This window comes from Bactrocera neohumeralis, chromosome 6 (assembly GCF_024586455.1).
Source record: "Bactrocera neohumeralis isolate Rockhampton chromosome 6, APGP_CSIRO_Bneo_wtdbg2-racon-allhic-juicebox.fasta_v2, whole genome shotgun sequence".
NCBI lineage: Eukaryota > Metazoa > Arthropoda > Insecta > Diptera > Tephritidae > Bactrocera > Bactrocera neohumeralis.
In genome coordinates this window covers 4,914,858-4,928,073 of record NC_065923.1, presented here as the reverse complement: position 1 = coordinate 4,928,073, position 13,216 = coordinate 4,914,858, and the positions used below count along the sequence as shown (strand labels likewise).

The window sequence follows — 13,216 nt, the reverse complement described above, 5'->3', positions numbered from 1 at the left end:
ACGAATTCCGTGAAGGTCGTCCAAAAACATCCGTTGTGCCAGAAAACATCGATGCCGTACGTGCACTGATAATGCAAGACCGTCATGTAACATACCTTCAGATAGAGACATGCCGATGCATTTCTCCCACCAGCATACATTCGATATTGCATGAACGCCTGGCCGTAAAAAAGGTTTGTTCTCGTTGGATCCCGCACAATTTGACAATCGCTCAAAAAAAGGCTCGTGTGGATTAGTGTAAAGAAATGCTGAAAAAATACGATCGCGGTGCTTCAAAAGACGTTTATAAGATCGTCACACAGGTGACGAATAATGAATCTATGCGTATGATCCCGAAACAAAACAGCAATCGACAAAAAAAAAAAACATTTTCGTTGATAAATATTATTAGGCCAGAAATATATATAGCCTATAACCCACGTACAATAGTCATTATTTTTTTCCCAAGCTAGAAGAAGTAGATTTAAAACTAGCTCAGTATGCTTTAATCAGTAGCGTAACTACAACTTCGAGCGCCCGGGGCCAAGGATGTTCTGCTGCCCCCCTTTATCTACCTACCTACAAGTTTCATGAGGTGGTTCGAACAAAAGTGAATTTTTACAAAATATCTTCGATTTTAAGTATATAAAATTTAGGAACTAGAAGCCACCCAAATTCTGAAGTTCCAAAATTCTCACAATACGGTTTTTGAGGAAATCGATAGTAAATTTACAAGACATCTTATTAAAAGCCATAGAAAAAACCCATTTTCGCCCTATATCTTGTACACTTTTGACACAATTTGCAGGAATTTTTGCCTATTTTGCCTACTATTTTTAAGAAAGATATAAGCCAAAAGATATAACAATGTTTTGACTCAAATGAGGATATAAAAGCTGAATCGAGAAGGCTCTGATGGCCCTCACGACGGAGCATTTTTCCTAGTGCTATGATGACGAGATAATTCGTTGGCATAAGTATATTGAAGAAGATGAAATGGACAAAATTCACCTTTCAATTTGATCACAGTAGTATACTAGTGGATCCGGCCACGCGTTGCTGTGGTATACAATTTATACTATTATTCACATAATAAACTATTTAATACAGTGAAAATTTTATTTTCGAATAAAGGCGAACACGTTTTGGTCGGTATAAGAATCCAAGGGATTGTACTTGAGGTTCAATTTTGAATATGGTCATACAAATTAATTTCATTGGAAAATATAACAAATTTAAGGCTGCTTTCTCAATGATTGGTTACCAGCTTTTCTGTCCAGTTAATACAGATCTCCGCTTAATAGAGCTTCCATTTAATAGATATATAATTCAATTTATTACACCTTCTCTTAGCCCAAAATGGTAACTGTTTTCAAATAGTTTCTTTTCCCGAAATTGATTTTTTACCACACAAATCACAGTTTTTAACATCATCATCATCATCAGCAGTAGAAACAATGCCAAGAAATCACACAATTATTTTCTTTTTCATTGGGTTGTGATTTTGTTGATATATAAGTAATAGTTCCTTTAAGTGCAAAATATTAATAATATTCCTTTTCACCTACACCCGTTAACCTTTTTCTAAGATATAGAATACTCATTGGCCCTCAGCATAACATCTGTCCTAGGTATTACCTGCTTTAGCCAAGGTCTTTTACTCAAGCAGCGGCTGCTTCGATGAAAAATAGTTTCAAGATTAGTGATCTTTTAATTCTAGAGCATTTTAAGAAACCATATCCAACATAAACTCAACCACCATCAGCCATTAAATTGATTTAAATTATTAAAACTAATTTAACCGTTCAGAAAGAGACTTTAAAGGATGGAGGGAGCACAAATGTTAGCAGATTATACTCAATCGAAAAATCCTTAATGGTAACGTCTTCTCTCGTAGCGTTATTGTTATCTTCATTAGTATTTACGCCTTCACCATTAGTTTAATTCTCAGGTGCTGTTAGGTGTTTACAATTAATTTTTCGTAATTGAAAAAAAGTTTCTAACTTCTTCTAAATCCAAATTGTCTGCTGGGTAATCCAACGTACTGGCGGGCATGCGTTTTTATTCAAAAAATTTCACCTTGTACGCGACATTTTTAACAATTTCTTATTTAGCAAAGACATTATAAAGCAGAGCATTGAAACGGAAAGCGTTGCTTATTTGACAATTGGGAATTGGACAGGTGTAAGTTAAAATCAACGAAGACGAGTTCCTATATAATAGCCAAAGCATGACATTTTTATGCTAACTACATTATTACTAATTGAATTAATTGTGAAAACGGAAAAAATAACTATTATATGTTATAATGCGGCTGCACACGGTGGGCAAAGAGCGTGTGAAAGAGGTGTAAGCATAATGCATGGCGAAATGATTTGTTGACGTTAGGGAGAAAAATAACTCATATCGATTTCGATTTAGACGTAATTTTGTTAAATTTTACTCGTTTTGGTAGTGGATGCTGGGAATGGAAAGTGAAGATGATTAACAATGGTGTGGGCTGTTACATAACTGTATACAAATTAACTGACAGAAAACGCTGCAACTGATCATTATAATTGACGCATGCACACGCTGCTAAGTATACGCTATGCGACCGCAGTAAGTGTACGATATATTGTTTAACATTTGTGGCTATAATTCAATATATCAAAAGAATGTATCTATATGCTTATTCCAATATATTTATGTATGTACATATATGTATATATGTAAACGATTAGTAAATTTGTATTTTTAGTTCGAAGTTGTTTTTTGAGTATTATTACTGTGATACAGCCGAAACCATAGCAGACAAGGTAAAGGTAGCTATAGCTTCATACATATGTACACATGTATATTCAGTAATAAAATACTGGAATGTTTTACAAAAGTAGTTAAATTTTGTATTTTATTTTTATTTTTATTACCAACTATCTATTCTAATCTATTAACTTCAATCGAACAGTGTCATTTCGAGACTACATTCTTAAATCTCCAAAATACGAAGTCTCAACTCTTATACCTGAGACAATTTTACACTTAAGTCATTAAATGTTGCACCTAAATTCATGGAAAACTAATTTGCCAAACTTTGAACAATTGAACAGTAGTATTTTTTTTTAAATTAGCTTTAGCACATATTTTAAATATAAGCCTATGTTGAATTGAAATAGTATCTAGTTAACATATGAACGCTAATATTGGATACTCTATATCCGTACAACATACATATGTACACAAGTAAGTCACGCTCTATTTAAAAAAGTATGTACATAAGTGTAAAGATTATTAATTAACAAAACTATTAAATGATAATTCAATTATTTAAATATTTTCCGCAAATATTACAAATGTGTGAAGAAAAATGTATGTATGTATGTCTATCGTTACAAATACATAAATTGTGCGCATGCGAGACACATAAAAACGTTTGTAATTATTTGTGCTACAATTGTCAACCAGCTGTATGAATGATGAGAAAGTTGCTGTTGTTCCAACGTAATTATACTCCACACTTTTTATAGCTTTATTTGCAAGCAAATTGAATAAAATACTTATTAGTACAGCAAATTAACGCAAACGATATGATATTTATGTGCTACATACAAGTCTATATCTATTCACGTCAACTGTTATTTCAACACGTTTTACAACTTTTCTTTTGTTATGCTGCACATATTTTGTTGATAGCATTACGAGCGCTTAGTTTCCCTCGCTAAAAGTTAACAGCTAAAATCACTGTTACAAATTTGGCTTAGACCGGTGAGTATGCACGCACGTACATACATATATACATGCACTTATAAATACAATTGTATATTATACTACATGCCAGCTCGTACTTTGATGGATGCGACAGCAATTGGCGTCATTAAGCAGTGTCCGATTGTCATCAAGAAATCCGCTACACTGAAATTATAACGATTTTCAAATGCTGAAGCACAACAACGCTTGCATTCAGTACGTACACATTTAGAAAAGTAATCAAAATGAATCAAAATTTTAAAACATCTACAATACACAAAACAAACCATTTGCACAAACAACAACAAATGACATTTTGAAGCAATAAATACAAAACGCATGCGCAGCCAAGTCGTTCAGCGAAAGTAACTGAACAAGTTCCAACGTTTTATCTTTGGCAAATGACCAAAACTGACCGTACAAATTACCATTTTTTTATATTACACTGCCACATAAGTACACAAGTATTTCTTATAGGGTAGTCAACCATATAAGGGTGAACTAATGATTTTTTTATTGGCATACATTTTAGTCTACATCCGATTGTTCCTAGTCAAGTGCTGGCAATATTTCCTTTCGCTATATAAAACCGCAACTGCTAAAAACACATTTACTGTGGTTTCAGTAAATGTGCAACACGTTTAAACGGTTCACTCGATTAAATTAGGCGTATCCATTACTCCATAACAACAAAAAGTATATCTTGTTGATTTTGCTAAATAAATATGTACGATTAATTACCTTCCCAGTACACTTATACATTCATATTTATATAGAATGCATTTGGAATCTTTAAAAAGCATTCTTTATAAATAAAAATTATAAAACTCCAATTGTTATTTAATATTAGTTTTATAAATACCATTCATTCACATAGGTGAAAAAGGATGTTTATGACTTTATTTCTTTGTTTCAAGAATATTTAGTTCTCACATCGGAAACACACATACATATTGTAAAATTATATACAATGCAGATGTATTCAGATTACTTAAACTACACTATAACTAAATTTCTTAATCTTTTACATTAATTAGCATTGATACTAATGCAAGTTATATATAGAGCGAATTTTAAAATTGTTATTCAAATTTAATTGAGTTAACACCCATGTCAATTTGACCCCCACGATAACTTCCACGCTTCTTCTTGGTTTTTTCATGTTTAAATGACTTTCCACGTGTATATTTCAAATCTTTGTTCGCTCGTTCACCCCACGAACCAGATGCATTTCTCTGTAAAGCAATAAAATTAAGGTTTTCGTAATCATCACAACACACAAATAACACAAGCGTATTTAAAATAGTCGGTGAAATGTTAACGAAATTGTTATGTTGTGTGTTTCTAAAATATTTTGCACTCGTTATCATAGTCTAATCATCAAAGGTGATCTTTTTGTTAGACCCTGATGAATCGAATGATTTATTAAAGGGTTTATTCGCTCCACCGAAGTTTCCGCGCCCAAAACCACGGCCACGTCCACCAAAGCCACCGCGACCGCGATCACCGCCACCAAATCCACCACGACCACGATCGCCACCACCAAATCCACCGCGACCACGGTCACCACCTCCGAATCCACCCCGACCACGATCACCACCTCCGAATCCACCCCGACCGCGATCACCAGCTCCGAATCCACCTCGACCACCACGTCCACGACCACCGCCACGTCCGTCACCGCCGTTTTCAAAGCCACCAAATGATTTCCTATCTCCAAACTTTTGGAAGCCGCCATTTCCGTCACCGCCAGCACCACCACCTCTTCCTCCTCTGCCGCCTCCGCGACCGCCAAAGCCTCTTCTATTATTAAAGTCTCCACCTTCACTCTAATATGATCACATAATTGTTTTGTGAATCGGTTGGCAATAGTTAGGATAACAGCACATGAAAAAGGAAACACAAATTATTTTATTTTTGAAGAATTTCAAATCAAAATTACTTATTGTAAAACAGATGTTCGAAATAATAATCGGCTTTGTCGCTAACCCCTTGTGAAAAATGTCTTCATAATGTTTTACATTTTATGAAAAATTCATAGAGTTTGCGATAAGACCGTTTGAAAAGTGTAGATATTTAGGAAAAGCATTAAGAGCATTATGCCTAAGGCATAAATCCGTTACAAATAAGTAAGTGCCTCAAACATAAATTTAATAATTTGTGAATTCCATTTTCAGCTGCGATATTGACATAATGTAACAATTTCGTCGTACATTTCACCCACTTAATAAACACCATTTGAGGCACTTACCTTGGCTTCGAATGACATATCTTTTACCCGTGCATCTATTTCTACCTCCTCTTCACGCACTCTTCTAAAGGGTGTATTTTTCCTCACTTCACCATTCGATTTTCTTTGATCATTAAACTTTGCTTTACCATTAAAATTTGGTGTAGAGGCAAAACCTTTTTGTTGTGGCTTTAGAAATTTTGAATGATATGTATTAAAAAGCAGCTACAAGTTTTTTAATATATTTTAAATAGCTTCGCTTAAATTGAACACTTTATATTCTATTTGTAGGAAAAACAATTTTCTGCCGAGGTTTGGAATTTAATGACATAAATTTTCCTTCCATAATAATTTTTGTTGTTAACTTTACCTAACTTATGTTCAATTAATTTATATTTTTTTACGTACCTTGCCTTCGCCGCTTTTAACGAAATTATTATATTTATTGTTAGACTGATTTTTTCCAGCAGCAGAATCATCAAATTTTCGCTTTTCTCCAACTTTTGGTTTGGGCTTCTCTTCTTCGTCATTGTCCTCGTCGTCGTCGTCATCATCAGAGCTGCTTTCCTCTTTCTTTTGTGCCTTTGCTGGTGCTAAAACTTTTGGCTTAGGCTTCGCTTTCTCGTTTTCGCTGTCATCAGAATCACTGTCGTCACTGGATGATTCAGCTTTCTTGCTTACAGCCACAGCCTTAACAGCCCCTACAGCTTGTTTTTTTGCTGGTGGTTCATCATCAGAGGATGAATCGTCAGAGCTAGAATCTTTCTTTTTAGTTGGTGCAGCAGCTTTTGCAGGTGCTGCTTTCTTCGCTGGAGGCTCTTCATCATCGGATGAACTGTCTTCGGAACTACTTGAATCTTTTTTAGTTTTGTTCGGGACAACATTCTTTTTTACAGCCGGTAAAACAGCGGGAGTTTCTTCATCACTAGAGCTGTTTTCTGAACTGGATTCTTTCTTTGCTGCTACCTTCTTGGCATCTGGTTTGGAATCTTCGTCGGAGCTGTCCTCACTAGATGAGTCAGCTTTCTTTGTAACCGCAGCTTTAACTACGGTCTTCTTTGCAGCGGCAACTTTAGGTTTTTCGTCTTCACTGTCCGAATCTGAGTCAGAAGAACTGGCTGCTTTAACACCTGCCTTGGCTTTAGCGGGGGCAACCCTGGGGGATTTATCATCTTCTTCACTTTCTTCGGAGGAACTGTCAGAGTCATCTTTTTTCTGTGCGGCAACAGCTTTGGCAGGTACCGGCTTCTGTGCGGGTTTAGCCTTTTCTTCTTCACTATCACTGTCATCCGAACTGTCTTCAGTGTCACCTTTCTTTGCAACATTTTTAACTACAGGTGTTTTTGATGGTTTAGTTTCTTCTTCACTATCAGATTCCTCACTGCTTGACTGTTGCTTTTGTTTCTGTTGCACTTTATTTGCGGCAACAGGTTTGACAGGTGCTTTGGCTTGAGGTTCGTCATCAGAACTATCTTCACTAGAAGAACTCTGTAAAGTAAACCCATTAAAATCACATACTAATTCCAAATTATAATTTTTTTTTACCTCTTTCGTCTGTTGTGTCACCGGTTTGCTCACATTATTTTTTACTGCGGGTTTCTCGTCGTTGTCAGAACTGTCTTCACTTGAAGATTCATCCTTCTTTGCTTTAGATTCTGGTTTTTTAACTACTGGAGCAGCCTCTTCTTCGGAACTACTATCATCGGAGCTAGATTCTTTCGCTTTACCTTTCGATGCAACAGCCTTACCATTGGTTAAAGCAACGTTAGGTTTTTTAGTCTGTGGTGCTGCTGTTTCTTCTTCTGAAGAACTGTCCTCATCACTTGAGTCGCCTGCAATCGATTTGATCACGGGCACCTTCTTCTTGTTACTTTGTTGATAGCTTTCAATAATTTGCTCCAACTTTGGAAAACCTTTACCGACGGTACCCTGAAAATAATTCAGCTTTACTTAAAAACCGTCCTACAATAAAAAGTACTGTACCAAATACATACCGCATTTGTTTTCTGTTGAAACACTTTAGCTAAATTCTTATCTCTTTTCTTTAAATACTCTAGCACGAGTGCGGATATTAATTGCTCATTTGTAGCCATTATTTTTTAATCACTTATATTTCAATTAATTATAGAAAAGCTATATGAAAATAAACGTGGAACTACAACCAACACGTGCTAGCACAGTCGAAATAGCAAAGGGGCAGAATATCAGAATACCAGAAGAACGTTTATCGAAATATCGGAAAGAAAAATTATAATCGCAGAGATGCATTTAAGAAAAATGTGGTTCATAGCGGTGCCACATTATAAAAACGAAACACATGACAAAGGACGTAGTATACCATAATTTTCGTTCTCTGCAAAAGAGATATTAAGAAAAGAGATTTAAATAAAACTATGAACAAAAAATGTTTCATGTATTGAAAATATGTTTATATGCAGGTTGATTTGGAAAAGTCCAGAACTGGGGAAAAAAATTATTTTGTCAGATTTTATAGAAATGGATAGCACAGTTGCTAATTTTTATATCATTTTATGTATTCATTAATAACATTTCGCTATATACTTTCAATTTTCAAATCAATATATAATATTCATCTACCAACCAAGTTTGATATTATATCCTAGATTTTCTGCGATTTATAAAATGAAGCGCTCAAATTAAAGTGACGCCTGTAACAACTACAAAAAAAACACGAAGTGGTGTTCATGCGGGACGTTAAGGTGTGTGATATGTTTTAGAATGGCTTTAACAAATCATTCATGAATGTTCCACATTGAAATTCGTTTTTCCTCTAATCCACAACTGATCGTCTAACCCCAAATAACTTATACAATTTTTCAGTTCATCCAACATTTCCCTTAAACGTAGACATATGAAAGTAAAAATTACTGTTTTTGACAAAGCATAATTCATCTAATATAATACATAGATAGATTTCTTTTATATACAAAGTCATTCCATATTTTGGTTTTGTTTTAAGTTTTATTTTAAATGTTTTTTTTTTATAAACTTAAGACTTAAAATTATAAATTATTTGTGTTTTATTTTCAGTTTCACAAAAAGTCCAAACATTTGACGTCTTCTTTTTTAAGGATAAGTGTTTTCATTGTTAGGTTTTATTGGTGGTAGCAGTGTTGTAGATGGTGTTGTTGTTCTTCTCCAGGAAGGCATTTCATATGAACGCAGCAAAGACAGCTTCCCAATAGGATCTATTGAAAATGCCGGGACCTGTCACTGTTGCACCCTCTTTCACTTAGTACATACTAAACTTCACAACACCTGCTTTGTTTGACTACAAATAAACGTTCGCTACACTTAAATTGTAGCAATTTACATGCTCTTTTCGATCTTGATGAGTTCAGTGATGCCATCGTACATTTCCTTAACGGCCTGGTATTCGGTCAGACCCATACGGCGTTTGTTGGAAATATCATAGATACCACCCTCAGCTTCAGTGTGTTCACCACGAGTACCGCGTACCTGCAAGTTATATTTGCCAGCAACTTCCTCCAATTTAGCAAGGTTGGCAGCCAATTTTGGCAATTTAATGTGCACAGACGCACGGATGGTGGTACCCAAGTTGGTGGGGCAGAAAGTCAAGAAGCCCAAACGGTCATCATGGCTGAATGGAATACGCTTCTCAATTTCATTTACTGCGTTTGTTAGACGACGGAAAACTTCACCCAAATCACCGCCCATTTGCATGGAAATGATACGCAAATGATCTTCCTCATTGCACCACACCAGGAAAGTCTTGTTGTCGTTGTGGTAGATACCACGTCCAGATGGCCAGTAACGGCAAGCATTGGCGGCTTGCAAGAAACGATCACCTTCCTTGAACAAGAAGTGATCATCAATCAATTGCTGTTGAACTGATTTCTCCATGCCGGTCAAGGGGTAGAATTTGCCCTTCAATTCGCCTTCCAAACCAGACAAAGTAGATGAAACCTTCTCTTCCATTTCCTTGTACTGGGCTTCGGTGAGACATGGGTTGAATGGATAGCCTTCAAGGGAGCGACCGCAACGCACACGGGTGGAAATAACGAATTCATTGTTGGGATCCAAATTTCCAAAAGTGCTTACATCACCAAAGTCCTTTGGTGGATGTTTATCGGTCTTCTTGAAACCACCATGGTAATCCTCAATGATTGGGTCGAACAAGTCAGAAAAGACGGTGTATGCCTCAGCATCGGGAGCGTAAATACCAACACCAGAATCGTGATTGGCCAAGCCGGATTGAATAACATCCAATAAAGATGAGCCGAATGTTGGGGTCTTCTTGTTCTTCAAGCTGTCGAACACTTCCTTAGTCAAGTATTTCTTCAGCAATGACTTGGAGTCAGAGGCAGCCAACTTGGCGTAGCCCTCTTCCAATTTAGCAAGAACTGCAGCGTCAACCATGATGTTTAATTTTCTGCAATTAGATAGAACGTTGAAAAGAAATTAATATTTTTGAAAGAAATTGCATTAATTTAAGTAAAAATATGTCAATTACTTGCACCAGTCTGTATAGCAGGCATGAGAAACTTGCTCAACACGCAATCCGCGGAGTATTAAGGGTCGAAGATTGATGAGCAAGCGCATTTTCTCAGCTTTTATATGAAATTTTGTTAACGATATAATCAAAAATAAATATTTTAAATGAATCAATCATTTATTGAAAAAAAGGAAAAAAAAAATGTCAAAATATTAATATTAACATTTCTAATAAATTGCTTTAGATATTTTAACTAATATAGTGGTTCCGTTTACTAAAATCCACTAAACTAAACAGAAAGTGCTCGAGCGCACTATGCATATGTGTAGAATGTGGAGTACTCACAAAAATGAAAAAAAAAACATTACACGAGACCGGCTTTTGTCCTGCCTCAAACCGACTTAATGTCATGAGTAGTTGTCACGCATGCGATCCAAATTAAGGGCGGTTAAGAGGAAAATGCGATGTGTATCTATTTTCTCTACTATTTTATTTTAAGTTACCCCAATTCGGTATATTATACAAACATTCAAAATACATATGTATGTACATACAGTATATGACAGTTCCGGAATTCACATTGTCTCCACCCAAAAAAAACTGTAAAAATTTTGAGACCTGAAATGTGTGACTCATTTTACTGTGGCATCCAACAGATGTAATAATTTAATAGATCCTTTTTAGCGGGCGTTGTTTCCGCGACGACACCGCGGTAGCAAGCGTATGTATACACATATGTACTGATGTATGTATATGCGTAGATATCCTCGTGGATTCCATGTACATACTTATATCAATTACATTTTGAGGAACATTTTATTTTTTTTTTAATTAAGCTTAAAACACGATTTTTGATCAAAACTCAACTATTGACCATTTGCAACTTAAATTAAAACAAGAAAAACCATAAAGACACAATTCAAAAATGTAGATAATATTAAACTTATAAACAAATGGCTGCAAAAAAGCGAAACGAATATATTTCAAATATAAATTACATATAAATAATATATTACATATATATATTATTGTCAACTTTTGTTGCTTTTGTTCCATTTGCTAAAATCATGCATATTTGCAAATATTAAGCAATACACACCCTTCGTTGTTGATCGCGTCGCCATTCGCAGTAGTGGCCGAAGGGTCTGCAGTTGTGTTAGTTGCACCGTCCTCTACATTTTCGGCGGTGCCCGCCTTGTCTGCGGCAGCCGCATCCCCGTCGACCACTGTGTCCTTTTTATCTTTTGAAGCACAACCACCCATATCGCAGACTGTCTTTTTGTTTGATTTGTTAATACTTTGTACAGCAGTGGGATTTTTCGTCTATTTGTTTTTCTATATCTTCTCTACTTCGACTCTACGCGTATAGATAATCCTTAATTTTTGACGTGCAGAATTCAATAAATATCCTACAATACTGGGTACTTGTTTTTCCTCCCTCCTACTCTACTTTTGAAGGGCCTTTATCTTAATGTTAAATCACACAGTTTTCGTTTGTTTCAATATGATTCACTTTGGTCCAAAATGCAAAATGTTGGTATATCAGCGTTATTTTGAGGTTAGTAATTTGCTCAAAAACTTACAAAGTGGGCGTTTGATTATACTTATCTACTTTATGTAGTTTTGATATACTTCGTATATGTGTATGTATGTATATTTTGTACATAAAAATTTGTTAAGAGAATTCGTTTTACTTTAACTATTGCTTAAGTTTGCATACTAACGCTTGAAACTAAATAAATGATTTCATTAGACCAAAAAAAGGTGTAACCCCTTTGAAGTAAATATGTATGTATGTATATGTGTACACAATTTTTTAATTTTCGCAATTGTCGTTGTTGATTGAAATTTCTATAGCTGATTTTCTACTTTCCACTTGTCGACTCCTTTTAGTTACTTGCTTGTGAGATGATGGTGGGTTAGTTGTGGAGTTTTAGTATATATTATATTGTGTAAAAGAAGTTATTTTATTTTAAGTGTCTTTGATTTCGTTGCTTATTGGCAAAAGGACGTCTGACTTAGATATTCATTAAAAATCGTATTAACTTTGTAAAATTCTTAAAATTCCTCGAAATTTCTTCCACAAGATTTTGATTTCACAAAGTTTGTGCGTATTTGTTGATTTTTGATGTTTGTTAATTAAATATGGTATTTTTTCACCAGTTGTTTAGCAATACGAGCAAGTTAATTTAACCGTCATATGCTCAACAGAATTTCTTTGGAGCTTGCACGTTTTCCACGCTGTACAATGTAAGTTAATCTATTTTTTATATTTCTATTTTTTCTATGGGAAACTTTTTTCAAAACGCATTTAATACATTTGATTGTAATTTGAAATGTACAAATATTTTAGACAAAACTATTTTTATTACAAAAAACTACACGTTCGCGTTCGTACTAAGCTAAACGTCGTCGCTTAATGAAAAATTCGTTTATTTGTGGCCGCCGCGCCCAAAAGTATACTTCAGTTATCCTGTGTACAGCTATGATTTTGGTAATTTGATTTGGTAGCTTTGCAAGCGTACGCGAGAAGCTGACCGCTAGCTACCTAGTGATTTGCCGACAACAAACGAACGCAATCGGAAATTTTAAAGGAACTAAATTTTAGATTCAGGAATCAGCTATGCAGAGGTGGACTTTTTAAATGGCACTTCTACCCGGTGAACGGTGGATATTTTGTGGTTAACGGCAGCAGAAGTATGTTGTTGTTGTTCAACAGGCAGACGATGCATGCATGTCAGCTATTTGACTAAAAGCTGAATGAAGAGTAACCGGAGAGATTGGAGAGCGAATTGGTACACACG

General features: G+C 35.2%; 2 protein-coding genes across 10 annotated transcripts in view; both read right to left on the bottom strand.

Annotated features, from left to right (window-relative positions):
- Positions 1-4,538: 4,538 nt before the first annotated feature.
- Positions 4,539-8,142, bottom strand: LOC126761629 (nucleolar protein dao-5). 2 transcript variants are annotated; one of them, XM_050477958.1, is made up of 5 exons: positions 7,930-8,142; positions 7,481-7,864; positions 6,344-7,423; positions 5,957-6,124; positions 4,539-4,940 (listed from the first exon to the last, which is right to left on the bottom strand). In XM_050477958.1, exons 1-5 carry the CDS (start codon positions 8,026-8,028, stop codon positions 4,788-4,790), a joined length of 1,884 nt encoding a protein of 627 aa, XP_050333915.1. In that variant the 5' UTR covers positions 8,029-8,142; the 3' UTR covers positions 4,539-4,787. The 2 variants fall into 2 exon arrangements, with proteins under 2 accessions (XP_050333915.1, XP_050333914.1); XM_050477957.1 differs by lacking the exon at positions 5,957-6,124 and having other exon boundaries at positions 4,897-5,534; positions 7,930-8,141.
- Positions 8,143-8,895: 753 nt separating this feature from the next.
- LOC126762637 (arginine kinase) overlaps positions 8,896-13,216 on the bottom strand; it is a 50,311-nt gene continuing 45,990 nt past the window's right edge. For 7 of the 8 annotated variants that reach the window (XM_050479523.1, XM_050479516.1, XM_050479520.1 and 4 more), the window contains one exon: positions 8,896-10,349. In XM_050479523.1, coding sequence (XP_050335480.1) covers positions 9,266-10,336 — 1,071 coding nt within the window. In that variant the 5' untranslated portion in view covers positions 10,337-10,349 and the 3' untranslated portion in view covers positions 8,896-9,265. Of the gene's footprint in view, positions 10,350-11,511; positions 12,072-13,216 lie in introns of those variants that run through there. The other variant, XM_050479518.1, reaches the window with a different exon arrangement.

Coding starts and splice junctions, on each gene's coding strand:
- LOC126761629 (XM_050477957.1), bottom strand. CDS start 8,028: ATGGCTACAAATGAGCAATTAATATCCGCACTCGTGCTAGAGTATTTA. Junction 7,424..7,480: donor TGACACAACAGACGAAAGAG/GTAAAAAAAAAT, acceptor TTTACTTTACAG/AGTTCTTCTAGTGAAGATAG. Junction 5,535..6,343: donor TTAAAAGCGGCGAAGGCAAG/GTACGTAAAAAA, acceptor TGATCATATTAG/AGTGAAGGTGGAGACTTTAA.